Here is a 15841-nt window from a genome sequence, read left to right as displayed (position 1 = left end):
AATCTCTAATAAAATTGTATTAAAAAGATAATGATAGTAAAAAAAAGAAAAAGATCAATCCACAGCCAGCTGAGAATCTCTAATAAAATTGTATTAAAAAGATAATGATAGTAAAAAAAAAAGAAAAAGATCAATCCACAGCCAGCTGAGAAACTCATTTTATATATCAAAAGTCAATACACTGTATCAACATATAAAGACAAATACAGACTGGTACATAGTTCATGTCTCCTGGTTTACAGACATTCTTGCAATCATGTCATATACAAATAGATACTTATAAAAAAAAATGTCAAAACTAAAAAAAAAAGAAAAAAGTAAAGCATTTATGGTTATGATGTGGGTGTGATGAACCCATGACATATTGAAAATGGAAGCACTGTTGAATCATCAGGGTTTTTTTTTCTTAGCTGAACCAACATTTTAACAAAGGAATGACAGACCCAAACAAAACTTAACTTCTTTAGAACACCAGGAACCAGTGTACTTTTTGCACACACCCCTTCGTTCAGAGCTATGGCCTTTACATGAATAAACCATTTCTAATTTCCAGGAACCAGTGTGTAAAGTAATCACAACATGCAGTAAAGCCACCAAAGGGTCAACACTGTGTCATGTATGAAACACTTGCTGGTGGTTCGACTTGCAATCTCTTCACTCTTCCTCAGGACTGACTCCACATTCCTGCCCACCTTGTTATGGACCTTAACTCTCTCCATACGAACGGCGAAAGAGACGACGTTAACAGCGTTTCACCCCAATTACCACCATCAAAATATTGCAAGCGGAAGGCTCTTATACTGAAGAGGTGAATGTTGACAAAGAATACCACAATTCTGACAACGGAAGCTAAAGGTTGAGTCATTCAGACACCCACTGGACATCCGAGGGGTCTGTGTAGAGGAGAAGAGAGGACTGGCCGTACTGAGTGAGTTAAGTCTGAAATACTTGATTAACTCGCATATATATATCTCTCTCTCCCAGCTCTTGACTTTTAAGTAATGTTTCACAGAATCACACAGTATGTTTTGCTTGTGACTGCATATATATATATTGTTATGGTCAAGCTTGCCAGCATTTCCAGATAAAATTAATTTTCCTGACATTTTTTTTTCAGTTGAAGAAAAAAGATAAAGATCTTGTGCAAAGCAAATGTTGACACAATCTTCACAATGAGACATTATTTTACTCTGGTTAAAGTAAAAAATAATTGTGGGGTTTTGGCACTTTCATTAATAAATAAAACTGTCATGTACATTGGGTTTTGGCACTTTCATAAATAAATAAAACTCATGTACATTTGTCACAGCTGAAAATAACTATAACTGAGGTCCATTTAAACCTACATCAATTTTTGCTCTAATTTCTGATACCAGAGATAACTCAGAAACAATAGTTTAAGCGTCTTCTACTCCAAACTGATAAAACAAAACACACAAAAAAAGTGAGGAGGAAGGGAGGCAAGTACAGCCAGCCCAAAGCACCTTTCTAAATTCATACTATTCCCCCAGTCTTTCTAAGTCCAGGTTTTCAACATTTACATCAACATTTGTATTCTACTAAAGGCATTGAAAAAAAACACACACAAACCCCCCCATTAAATCCAGGTAACAGACATGGATCAATTTTATTTTAATCACAGGCATCAAACACTACGAGTGATGATGTGCAATCTTGAACAAGCATCTGGTGGACATTGTAAAGGTGCACTGCATTTCATGAAGCAGAGAAGACTGTGAGTGAAACGTGTGTGGTGTGTGAACTGTACAGGTGACGTAAGAGGTACACTCCTGGCCTGTGAGTGAAACGTGTGTGGTGTGTGAACTGTACAGGTGACGTAAGAGGTACACTCCTGGCCTGTGAGTGAAACGTGTGTGGTGTGTGAACTGTACAGGTGACGTAAGAGGTACACTCCTGGCCTGTGAGTGAAACGTGTGTGGTGTGTGAACTGTACAGGTGACGTAAGAGGTACACTCCTGGCCTGTGAGTGAAACGGACGTGCAGAGGGGGGCGGTCTATGAGCGGTAAGGTTGTCCCCGGACCTCCAGAGCCTTGATCATTTCCTGGGACTCCATCAGCAGACGGTGGAGCTTGCTGGCTGGGGAGCAGCTGCCCTGTAAAGGTCATCCTCACACCATTAGTTCACAGGCTATAAATGCAAGTGTATACAATGCACACACGCTCTCACTCTTTCACACATGATGTCACATGGTATTCTGCATTGTACATCACCCGACGGGCGCAATAGCCGAGTGGTTAAAGCGTTGGACTGTCAATCTGAGGGTCCCGGGTTTGAATCACGGTGACGGCGCCTGGTGGGTGAAGGGTGGAGATTTTTCCGATCTCCCAGGTCAACATATGTGCAGACCTGCTAGTGCCTGAACCCCCTTCATGTGTATACGCAAGCAGAAGATCAAATACGCACGTTAAAGATCCTGTAATCCATGTCAGCGTTCGGTGGGTTATGGAAACAAGAATATACACAGCATGCACACCCCCGAAAACGGAGTATGGCTGCCTACATGGTGGGGTAAAAACGGTCATACACGTAAAAGCCCACTCGTGTGCATACTAGTGAACGTGGAGTTGCGGCCCACGAATGCAGAAGAAGAAGAAAAGAAGAAGTACATCACCCAAAAAAACCATGGGTGGCTCACTGACTGGACTTCACTGCATATGACAAGGTACACTAACTGAAATGACTGCAACAAAATCATGGGTGATGAATGGATGAGTCACAAATCTGGCAATCAAATTACTTTAAAAGCAATTCAGCTGTTCACCTGAGACGTGGCTGGATCTACGCTGGTGTTGTCCTCAGGAGACTCCAGGAAGGAGGAGAGCTTTTCATCAAACTGTGTGGACAGTGCCTGGGCAATGTCTGCTTCACCCTCACTGAGTGAGGGCCCGCTGATCCCACAGTCCTCTGAAATCCGGCTGACATCCGATTTTAGGTTCTGGTGCAAGTAATACTGACCATGGTTTGTTGTTCGTGCTTCAGCAGAAGAGGTTCTAAGTCCTTCCCACCTGCACGGCTGAAGCTGTGAATGTGATGAAGAAACATGAGTATCTGTACCAAAAACAGGCACCTCTTGAGGTGATTCTCTTTGCTGGTTTGTTAGTTGGTGATGATGCAAAGCTGGCTCAAACTGGTTCTGGGTTTTGAAGTCACTGTTGGGCAAAGACCGCTGCATGTTTTGGTTCTCTGTGCGCTTTGTCACTGGGTTTCTTGCAGTCACTGCGTCTGTACCAGCAAGGATGGGAGAACTGCCGTCCTTCAGAAAATCTGGATTTGTTGGCTTCTGCCCTTGCCAGCATCTCTCCCTGCTCAGCTGACTGCCGTCTGTCTGGCAGTGCCTTGCTTCCTCCTCTGTATGGACCTCGGTCAGCCAGCTCTTCACTGGTGAGTGGGGCAGGTCCTTGGTCTCCTGAAGATTGTTCTGGTTGCCGTGTCTGACAGACAGGATTTTCTGCCAGAAGGCCTCTGTGTCCACATCCTGCACTCGGTTCACACCGTCGTCGTTGTCATCCTGGATGTTCGACACACAGCCATCATCCTGATGTGCCACAGCGCTGTGTTGTGTGTAAGTTACTTGTGCTGTCTGTCCTGCACTGTGGAAGTGTTGAGGGAAACTGGTCTGTCCACTACAGGCGCACTTACTGTCGGTGTGGTTGTTGTTTGTGTTGGGGTCATTGTGGTGCTGGAAACTGGTGCTTCTGTTGCTCACAATGTTTGCTGAGGGACTATAATGAGTCCTAAAGTTGGAGCTCTTGGTGTCTTTTCTACAGTACTGATTGCTGCGAGGGGTGTTATTGTGATCGCTACTGCTGTCTGCGTTCTCTTCATGACTGGCACACAATGGGGCAGTCTCTAAGCCCTGCACAGTGCTTGGAGAAGCAGCACCTTTCTGTTCTGTTCCGTGCTGCAGACGGGTGGTGCTGGCAGTCGGCAGAGCCACGATGTTGCCATCAATGCATGCTGAAGTGTTGGGCCTGACAATGCTATGGGCAGCACGCTTGTCACAGTCGCTCAGTTCTGGATCACTGCAACAATGTCAACATTGTCGGTTGTTGGTTTACCATTCAGTGTCATAACTATGTTTATCAAGGATACATGAATTATGTTTTCTATGTCTGATATAGTTAGTATGCACATGAAATTGCTTCCAAACTGCTTAACTTCAGTCATCTTTAGGAATCAGCCTAACACCTATTTACTGGAACAATTTCAGCAGAGAAAACAAGATGCCTGTATCTGACAGTGTTTTTTTTTCAGAAAAGAAAGAAATCTGTCTCATCAGTACCAGACCTGTGTTTCACAAGCAGCAGTGCTAAATTTGTTTGCAGTAAGAATTTTCCTAAATCTACGCTTAATTCTGTAGTTTCACACAAAAAAAATTGAACCATCAAGCAAACTTAGCACTGCAAAGATCACTTATGATGCAACCCAGTCCTGAAAAGCATGGATCAGAACACAATTTTTCCTTATGAGGATGGAGCCACAGAGCTCCACTGTGCCTTGGGACTCTCACTCTGCACCTTGCTTACTGCCCATTATGCCCTCACGCACGACGGGCAGCAACACAGAACCGCCACTCACACTCTGCACATTACTTACTGCCCATTATGCCCTCACGCACGACGGGCAGCAACACAGAACCGCCACTCACACTCTGCACATTACTTACTGCCCATTATGCCCTCACGTACGATGGGCAGCAACAAAGAACCGCCACTCCCACTGTGTACCTTACTTACTGCCCATTATGCCCCCACGCCCGATGGGCAGCAACAAAGAACCGCCACTCACACTGTGTACATTACTTACTGCCCATTATGCCCTCACGCACGATGGGCAGCAACAAAGAACCGCCACTCTTGTCGGTTTTAGGGCACACTGAATGGTGCACCAGAGGCGCGTTTCTTACACGAAAGTTAGGCAAGGCTCTTGTGAGTCACGGTAGGAAGGTTCATTTCTTTTTTTTCCACCTCGAGTAGCAAGAGTGGCTAGGTTTTCATGAGTCAAGCTGGGTAGCTTTCTGAGCAACTTTGCGGCAAGATAAGTATAAACTCTACTTCCTGCCTTGTGTGCATTTTGTTACACATGTACTCCTCACCCTCACCACTTGCTCTCTTGCCACGAGCATGCAAGCATACTTGCTATCTCTTCCTATCTCTGTGGCTGCCTTCACCTCTACACTCCATCTCGCTTACTACGATCAGCTTCGGATCCACTCCACTTACGCATACCCAGATTCAAACTCTTGACTGTTGGCCGCCGTTCTTTCTCTGTCTCTGGACCTTGCAATTGGAATGAACTTCCTCTTTCGCTTCGTCAAGTCTCCACAATCAGCTCTTTCAAGTCTGGCCTTAAAACCCACCTCTTCCCAAAATAGCCTCCCTTCGCTGCCTCTTCCTTGTCTTTAGTTTCTCCAGTTTTAGAGTTATGCGTGCGTGAGAATGACTGGTGCGAAAGCGCTTAGATTTGTCTATGCACAAGATTCAACGCTATATAAGTACCATTACTATTACTTGCGATTAAGAAACATGTCTCTGGTGTGCTTCAGGACCTTGGAAACAGTCAACTGGGCTGTCAATGAAAATGTTGCCTTTCCTTACCTTTCTTTGGATGTGTCCAAAGTCAGTTGCAACAGTGTCATTTCACGATTCTGGCGTCTGTAAAGCTGGACAAACAAAAAGAAAAGAAAACAAAAAAAAAAGTAAAAAAAAAATCACCAAGAAATGTGAACAGACCATGAATGAATTAAGAAACCAACCAGTCAGCAAACAAAATACATTCTAACAGTGTGAGGTTTTTTGTTGTTGGTTTTTTTTTGGGGGGTGTGGGGGTTGTTTCATTTTGTTTTGCAAGTTTATATAGCTTTCTGTGGTGTTTGTGCCTTAAACAACATTGGATATAGACAACAACCTTCTTCTTCTTCTTCTTCGTTCGTGAGCTGCAACTCCCACGTTCACTCGTATGTACAAAAGTGGGCTTTTACGTGCATGACCGTTTTTACCCTGCCATGTAGGCAGCCATACTCCGTTTTCGGGGGTAGACAACAACCAAAACTGCAAAATACAAGTTACACCTTTTAAATGGATATCATGCTGTGAAACAGATGTGAAATCTTGAACAGAAAAAAGAACCATCAAAAAGAATCATTTCACTTTGTTTTTGTTCAAGACTTGCAGTTCAGCATTCCTTGGACCCCCACTGCAAACTTTTCAGTACGACAAAACTCTGTCCCCCGCCCACGCCCCCCTGAAGCCCCCCCACGCCCCTCCAACCCCCTCCACCACCCCCGCAAATTCATGTTCACATGTCAACATGTATTTTATGGATGATATAAGCATAATATATGCCTGTGTTTAATGGGTATGGAAACAAACCTTAGTAGTCGATCATATTTCTGATGCCTTCAAAATACCATGTTCACAAAACTGACGGGCGCAACAGCCGAGTGGTTCAAGCGTCGGACTTTCAAACTGAGGGTCCCGGGTTCGAATCACGGTGATGGCACCTGGTGGGTAAAGGGTGGAGATTTTTACGATCTCCCAGGTCAACATATGTGCAGACCTGCTAGTGCCTGAACCCCCTTCGTGTATATACGCAAGCAGAAGATCAAATACGCACGTAAAAGGTCCTGTAATCCATGTCAGCGTTCGGTGGGTTATGGAACATACCCAGCATACACACCCCCGAAAGCGGAAAAGCCCACTCGTGTACATACGAGTGAATGTGGGAGTTGCAGCCCACAAACGCAGAAGAAGAAGAAGAAGTTCACAAAACTGGTTCTAAGAAATGTTTGAAACTATTTGTATTCTATTTCTGAAGTCCATATAACTTAAATTCAAGTCATGGCATTTCACACTTACTCATTCCACAATTTTAACACTACCAGTGCATTAGAAAATGAAACTGGTAAGGATTCCTCTGCAAAAAAGTAAGAAACTGATCTATGCAGATATGCACAGAAAAACAGAGTCAGCAATTACCTTAACTATGGCTCAAATGATGATGGTCAGATATACACCCCACCCTCTGTCCCACCCCTAAAACAGCTACATCATCCCTTGCTATATAATGAAAACAAATATGTTTCCAATAACATCTAATGACACAGTCAAAATTCTTAAAAAGTAAAAAAATAAATCAACAAAAGAAGGGTGATGCTGCACAATAATAATAAAGATAATTACAATAATAATAATAACGATACTTTGACACTTATAAAAAAAACAACAACAATTCTTTCAGTAACATTTCTAATGACAGTCAGATATTTTTTCAAGTAAGAAGGCAAAAGAAGAATGATGCTGCACATAATTAATAATTATAGATGGCACTTATAAAAGTCAATTCCTTCAAAAGAATCTCATTGCACAATTCCTTCAAAAGAATCTCACTGCACATGCACACACACACATACACACACACAGGCACACACACACACACACAGAGCTCACATCCATGCAATATAGTGACACATTTTCTTGAAGGCACCAGTGATTTTTCAAACACACAAGCCAGTCAGACAGAACCTACATTTCTCATCTGGTTCAGCTCCAGGTTGAGGCGTTCCTGGCGTGCTTTCACAGAAATCAGCAGCTCCTCCTTGTTCTTCTCTCGTTCACCTGAACCAAAGACCACCTTGATAAAGATACTTCTTCTTCTTCTGCGTTCACTCGTATGCACACGAGTGGGCTTTTAGGTGATCAACGTTTTGTTTTCATGGCCAATTTCATCTGTCATTCACACTCAGTGAATTCCTACACCTGACCACCAAGAATACTAAGCTCAAGACAAAAACTGCTGAAACTAATTAAATCCTACATCTTATCATAAAGAATACCAAGTGCAAGACAGTTTCAGTTTCAGTTTCAGTAGCTCAAGGAGGCGTCACTGCGTTCGGACAAATCCATATACGCTACACCACATCTGCCAAGCAGATGCCTGACCAGCAGCATAACCCAACGCGCTTGGTCAGGCCTTGAGGGGAAAAAAAAGAAAAAAAAAAGGTGAATAAATAATAGATAAGTGTACATAAATAAATAAATAATAATTATAATATAAAAAAAGGTAGTAGTAATAATAATAATAAATAAATAAATAAATAAGACAACAATGATGATAAATAAGCAAATAATGTAAAACATGAAGACACACATTCACACATACACCCACACATGCATAACAGATATGCACCAAACATGCAGTTTCACAGATTCATATGAAAGCACAGTCAAATACACATAAACGTACATAAGCCCCAACACACACACACACACACACACACACGCCACACACATGACTCTGCACCTCCTCTACCCCCTCCTCCACACACTCATTTCTAGGCTACGTATCGCAGCTTCCACGGCATACACACACACACACACACAAACACACACACACACAGAGATGAACACTTACTTGTACAAGCACACACACATACGCCCATATCCCCCACCCCCAACCCCCCACACATATATACAAAGATATATATATATACACACCCGTGCAAGACAAAAACAGCCGAATTAATTGAATGACCAGTTGAATGAATATCAAGCTATCAATAATTCATTCACATGAATTTATAACGAACATTCTCATACCTACATCCACAATACAATAAGGAGGGACCAATCACCCAGTGAACCAATCACTAAAAGAATGTGACACTGACAAAGACAAATAAGACGGAGAGCAGTAATTTCAACACAGATGAATTTACCGTAAAGTTCGGTCTATAAGCCGCGACTTTTTACCCCAGCTTCAACAGAGCAGGATGACGTTGAATAAATGTGACTATCCCTAAATTATGGATCTTATTTTCGTTGTGTTTGCTTATTATTTTTTTGTGGCACTAGCAGTATTTTCGCTTGCTTTTCTTTGTGTTGTTTCCCGCTTGTGTGGCTTATAAGCCGGTACGGCTTATGTATGTATAAAGTTCAATTTTTTCCAAAATTTAGTGGGTGCGGCTTATATACCAGTGCGCTCAATAGACCGAACTTTACGGTACATCAACGCAGACCACGAACGCAGAAGAAGAAGAAGAAGAAGTAGTCCCATGTGTTCAGATTCCTTCACTTCCTAGGCAAGACATGCCACAGCTAGGCCACCATCACGGCAAGACATGCCACAGCTAGGCCACCATCACGGCAAGACACGCCACAGCTAGGCCACCATCACGGCAAGACACGCCACAGCTAGGCCACCATCACGGCAAGACATGCCACAGCTAGGCCACTATCATGGCAAGACATGCCACAGCTAGGCCACCATCTCGGCAAGACACGCCACAGCTAGGCCACTATCACGGCAAAACATGCCACAGCTAGGCCACCATCATGGCAAGACACGCCACAGCTAGGCCACTATCACGGCAAGACATGCCACAGCTAGGCCACCATCTCGGCAAGACACGCCACAGCTAGGCCACTATCACGGCAAAACATGCCACAGCTAGGCCACCATCACGGCAAGACACGCCACAGCTAGGCCACTATCACGGCAAGACATGCCACAGCTAGGCCACCATCACTGCACACACAGTACTTACAGCTGATGGCGAGGGCTTGCTGCAGGACCATGGCCTGCTGGAGGGTGTCCTGAAGCTGGCTGGTCGCTTGCTGCAGCTGTCGGTCTTTCTCCTGACACGCCCCTGGCAAATTTTAAAACAAGAGAGGCAAGGCCTTCAAGACTCACTTGTGATAAATTAAGTCCCCTAGCATTTCGGAGACCAAGTTCTAAGCGCTTTACAAACTCAGGGCCATTTGCACAACATTAGAGCTGACTGATGGCTGCCATTGGGCGCTCATCATTCGTCTCCTGTGTCATTCAATCAAATTTCAGGCACGCACCCATACAACTCAAACAGCTGAAGATTAGTGTGCACATTAGTGTGAACAGCAGAGGAGGCAACTGCTGTCTCAACTATCTGGGCTAGAATCTGATAACAGTGGAGAGTGTCTTGCCCAAGTTACATCCCCACTCTCTCAGCCAAGAGGGTTTTTAGGACAGTCGGTGATGGGACGGCTTCCAAAAGGCCAACTAGCCCCCAAGGCTGCACTATATAAGTATCAATGATAATAATAATTATAATAATAATACTAACAACAAAGACAGTCACTCACCAACCAGTTTGTCCTTGTCCTCCTCCAGGCCCTGGCAGCGTTTCTGCCAGGTGTTCACCAGCTCCTCCAGTTCTGACTGCTGGTTCTCCTTCTCCAGCTTCAGCGACTTCACCTGCGCTCTCAGCTCCCCAGCCGTTCTCTCCGCATCCGCCACACTCTTTTCCTGTTGACATTTATATATATATATATATATATATATATATATATATATATATTTTTTTTTTTAGGAGAAATCAGTGGATGCCTAAAAGTTCTGCAAATGAGCAGGATAGTTTCAGCATCCCTGGAACGTTCTTTCTTTTTTTGTCTTTTTTTTTTTTTGTCTTTTGTGGGGTTTTTTTTTGGGGGGGGTTTGTCTTTTTTTTTTGTTTGTTTTTTTTGTTCCTTCCATCATCATTTTTCTCCTTTCTGTTGTCTTTTCTTCTTTTTTTTTTTTTTTTTCCCTCATGTTTTTAATCTGTCTTCTTCCCAACGGCACGTTCAAACACTTACAAGACCATGCAACATATATTACACATACATGATCGCTTCACACAAAATCATATTCCCTGAAAGAGAAGCATGGTATACATACACACACACACACACCCTCTCACTCTTCCTGTTGACATTGATCTCTTGTTGGGTTTTTTGTGGTTTCGTTTCTTGTTTGTTTGTTTGTTTTTTTTGTTGCTTTTTTCTTGCATCACTGACAATGTCTTTAGTTTCTGCTTCAGACAGAAGTGGCAAAGAAGAAGGCCAGTCAAGAACAGAAGAATAAGAATAAGAATAACTTTATCATCTCCAGCTGGAGAAATTTGGTCAGGTGCATTATCACAACATAGACAAGTAAACAACATGGGGAACGTAAATGTAAAAGTCAAAAACAGCTTTTACGAATATCACGAAGACACAAATGTAAAAAATATCACATACACCGTTTCATACATACATCCACACACTGCAGGTAATAACTGATATTCTTAATGTAAAAACAGAAAGAATTAAGAAACATTATTTTGAATATAATTATAAGCATAGCCTACTATATTGCACATTGATTATAACAGACAGATAAGATAAGAATAGAGATAAATTGCGGAAAACCACAACCAGATAATCAGCACACACCTGCACCCACCCACCCTACACACGTGGTTTACTTGATTAAACAAGAGTCATAAACATACATTCTCAAATAAAAGCATTTCACATATTTGCTTTTAAAACTTTTAAAGGTATCTTCCGTACAATTTCTAAATCTAACACCTTTCACATATACTCTCTCTAATACACAAACACACACATACACAAATACGCACACACGTACACACACAAATGCAAACACACGTACATAAATGTACGCACATAATTATACCTTCTCCAATACACAACACATACACAATACACAAACACAAGTCACAAACACCAAAGGAAGCATCAGATATGACGTGCATCTATAAAGCACCACAGGTGTTTGCATGTGTGTGTGTGTGTGTGTGTGTGTGTGTGTGTGTGTGAGCATGCATTACTATGTGGAGTGTATCCTTGAGGTAACACATCCACCTAGGATTAGGAAGCATGAGAATCTGAGCGTGCTGGTTCGAATCACGGCTCAGCCGCCGATATTTTCTCCCCCTCCACTAGACCTTGAGTGGTGGTCTGGACGCTTGTCATTCGGAAGAGACGATAAACCCAGGTCCAAGCAGCATGCACTTAGCGCACATAAAAGAACCCACGGCAACAAAAGGGCAAAGAGCAAAATTCTGTAGAAAAATCCACTTCGATAGGAAAAACAAATAAAACTGCACGCAAGAAAAAATACTGAAAAAAATGGGTGGCGCTGTAGTGTAGTGGCGCGCTCTCCCTGGGGAGAGCAGCCCGAATTTCACATCGAGACATCTGTTGTGCTAAAAAGAAATACAAATACAAAACACCTGTCTGTGTATATTTTCACTGATGATGATAATAACAATAATATCAATAATAATGATAATATCATTATAATCATTGTTATCAAATATATGTTATTACTATCATATTACTTATATATCATTTTTATCATCATTACTATATAACATAGATACATACTTTGAGTTTCAACAGAGTGATCAGCTCCTGCTCTTTGGCCTGAAGCTGACCTTTGGCCAATGACACTTCTTTCAACGAGTCGTTCAGATTGTCATTACGGTTCTGTGACACAGACAACAGCAAAATGCAACTGTCAATAATTCTTCAATAAGTCAAACTCCCAATAACTGTTCAGCACAGGACAAAGGGAAGGTTCAATAATGCAGACCTGTGTTGTATATAGCCACACTTTGTCTTTTCACCATGAACCAAAGGCACTGAAAAAATACTTCCAGCTCTTATCCTTTTAACTCCTTCACTTGAGACTGTTTTAACAATGAACGCGATCAAACAACTGGTGCAACACAGTCAAGGCTTAATGGAAAACAGACCCTTTGCCAACACCATCGAGGCATTATCAGATGAAATGTGGTTCATCAAACAACTTTACTATTTTCTATCAAAACACACACATACACACACAAAATTCTGTGCAAATATGTGCAACCTGAGAGTATGTAAAAATAATAAGTAAAGCAATGCAACTTAGCATCTCAAATCATAATACATTCCTGATGGGGCGCAACTGAGTGGTTAAAGCGTTGGACTTTCAATCTGAGGGTCCCGGGTTCGAATCACGGTGACGGCGCCTGGTGGGTAAAGGGTGGAGATTTTTACGATCTCCCAGGTCAACATATATGCAGACCTGCTAGTGCCTGAACCCCCTTCGTGTGTATATGCAAGCAGACGATCAAATACGCACGTTAAAGATCCTGAGATACATGTCAGCGTTCAGTGGGTTATGGAAACAAGAACATTCCCAGCATGCACACCCCCGAAAGGAGAGTATGGCTGCCTATATGGCGGGGTAAAAACGGTCATAAACGTAAAACGTGCATACGAGTGAACGTGGGAGTTGCAGCCCACGAATGCAGAAGAAGATAATACATCCCTTAACCTTTTAATCCTTAGTCACCCGTAACTACATGCCTGCCGCATCTCCCCTAGACCAGCATTACATGAGACCATTGCAGTAAAAAAACCATTAGAGGAAGCTCACACCTGGAGCAGAATGAGTTAATATTTGACAAGATCTGCTTTTCTGTATTTGTCACAGACCATTCTCATGTATGGCAGAAACTGTATCACTGTAACGCACTTACAACAAAGTGGAGCAGAATAGCAAAATACTAGGTGGATAATATGCTAGACTTTCACAAGGGGAATGAAAACCATACAAAAAAAAAGCATAAAAAAAAGCAATAATCAAACGGAACAGAAGAAAATATGCTCACTGAGACATGTACACAATCATACAATGCAGACAACACACGCACTCACAGACACAAGCACATAAACACACACACACATTCACAAACACACACATGCAAACGCATACACAAAAACATAATCACAAACACAGACACACTCACACACACACACACTTACACAGTAGCTGACAAACCTGCAGCTGCTGTAAATGCAGGGAGGAGTGGTCACTACAAGGCGACTGGTGAATCAGCTCAACCTGCGTCTTGGAGTCCTCATTCCCACATCTCTCCCCTGGGTTCCTGATGCCTTTCTCCTTCTGCTGTTTCAGATCGACTGTCAAAACAATCACACTGTTCCACAAAATCAATCCCTCTCTGAAGACAGTGACGTTATATTTTTAAAGCAAGTTTCCTTTGCAGGTGCCATGTAAAGCAAAGAATATGCTTGTACAGACTTCAGATCTCTTACCACTCTGTGTTACATGAAAACTGTCATAATAAATATCCCCAGCCAACCTCACTCCCTGAAAGACAAAATAATTTACGTGCGCATTTTTCCATGCTTCCAAATTCACTTCAGCTCTGATCATCAATGTATGTCAGAGTATGACAGAAACTTCTGCAACAATTAGAGCTTGTTTGCAGTTATCATCTTTGATTCCATGAAAGAATAATCATTTGAGTTTTATACATCAGCTCCGAAATCTACAAATATATTAACATAATGTGAGGAATGATTCTACAATTTTTTAACAAAACAAACAAGCAAAAGGACCCAACACTCTCTTAATCTCTAAGAAAGCTGACTTTTGTGGGGAATGATTCTACAATGTTTGAACAAAAGCAGTTTGAACAAAACCAAACAAGCAAAAAAAAAAAAAAAAGACCTGACATTTTCTCAATCTCTGATAAAAGCCGACTTCTCCGTGTTACCCGAAAGACGATGACATTTATGTTGCAGGCGAAGAATGTGCTGTCGGTCTTGTTCCCACACGCACAGCTGCTGCTGGTGGGACTTGACCAGCTCGTTCAGTTCATGGTCCCTTTCCCGCAGCTCCCTCATGAGTGAAGCTATTTCTTTACGCTGCTGCGCTACCAAAGAGTCCATGTCCGAGTAGGCCGTCTGCAACATGACATGGTTTTAAGGTACGCTAGGAATGCATGTCCGCAAAGACTTACAGGGCAGTTTTAACATATCTGCTCTTGACATCTTCTGTAATATATCTGAAGTTTTAGTCCCTTCATATGTCAGTTGAACTCATCTTTAAAAGCTGTTTATGTGCTGCGGCTAGTTCAGATTATATAACATGCCAGAAGATTGTTTACTCTTTTCACTTAAAAATGAACTACAGTCAATCAATTTTTTGTTTTTAATATCTATTCATCCAACAGTTGTGTACTATCTGCAGTTTTCAGATATCCAAATCAGAAATGTGAAAACATTAAGTCACATTCACACATACACAAGTACACAAACACACATGAACACACACACACACACACACACACACACACACACACACACACAAATACACACACCAAACACAGATACAGGAACAAACAAACACACCCGAATAATTCAACACCATCCAGTCTTTGGTCACGGACAAAACAAAGCTACACGATACTGGCATGTTTGAAGGTGCTTACGTTCATAATGTTTGACACGTCCCTGGCAGAGACGCGAACTGGGTCAGTGCTGGACACGTGTGCAGTGTGTGAAAGTGACCCTGAGCTGCTGACAGCTGACACAGGCCCAGTCCTTGACCCTTCAGGCAAACAGGGTTTCTTTACATATGTCGGCAGTGTTGGTGAACCGTCCCCCCTTCTGTAGCCAGTATCTCCTCTCTCCTTTATTTGAATAATTCAATCGTAAGAAAGAATCAAACTACAGACAACATCAAAATACAACCTCGGTTTGAACAGAACACGAAAATAGAAAAATAATAATAAAATACACATACAACGGAACTTTGTAAACAAACAACCAACAGAAAAAAAAGAAAAACACATCAGAACAGTTTGTTTTGCTTTCTTGAAACGAATGTCATCTGAAATCACATACAACTGTTTTAATATGAATTTAGAAAATAGAAATGAAAAAAAAACAAACTATTATTCTGTTCATCTGAGCAAACAGGTATATGTTTTACTAAGCATTTGCTCAGTAGCCATGTTATTTGCTTCCGAGACAACGACTCACATCTCTGATATAACAATCCCATGGAAGTTTAAACCCTGTACATGATGCACATTGGCAAAGATTTTAAATCAAAAAAATATTTTGATGTGTTCCACATAAGGTACTTTTGCTGCTTATCTGTGTCAGAACAATAGCATATCCTCTCAAACAGAATGATCATATAGTCCAAATCTAGCAG

The 15841-nt window shown here is 42.0% G+C and overlaps 1 protein-coding gene across 1 annotated transcript in view; it reads right to left on the bottom strand.

The window, feature by feature from the left end:
- Nucleotides 1-54: 54 nt before the first annotated feature.
- Nucleotides 55-15841, bottom strand: part of LOC143302287 (uncharacterized) — an 18485-nt gene continuing 2698 nt past the window's right edge. Inside the window, exons 4-13 of the mRNA XM_076616888.1 lie at nt 15111-15311; nt 14394-14583; nt 13655-13794; nt 12211-12312; nt 10141-10303; nt 9567-9668; nt 7550-7638; nt 5620-5684; nt 2784-4044; nt 55-2114 (exon numbers count right to left, since the gene is read on the bottom strand). Coding sequence (XP_076473003.1) covers nt 2016-2114; nt 2784-4044; nt 5620-5684; nt 7550-7638; nt 9567-9668; nt 10141-10303; nt 12211-12312; nt 13655-13794; nt 14394-14583; nt 15111-15311 — 2412 coding nt within the window. The 3' untranslated portion in view covers nt 55-2015. The remainder of the gene's footprint in view (nt 2115-2783; nt 4045-5619; nt 5685-7549; nt 7639-9566; nt 9669-10140; nt 10304-12210; nt 12313-13654; nt 13795-14393; nt 14584-15110; nt 15312-15841) is intronic.

Source organism: Babylonia areolata, chromosome 29 (assembly GCF_041734735.1).
Source record: "Babylonia areolata isolate BAREFJ2019XMU chromosome 29, ASM4173473v1, whole genome shotgun sequence".
In the NCBI taxonomy this organism is placed as follows: Eukaryota; Metazoa; Mollusca; class Gastropoda; order Neogastropoda; family Buccinidae; genus Babylonia; species Babylonia areolata.
This window is presented reverse-complemented; position numbering and strand designations above follow the sequence as displayed.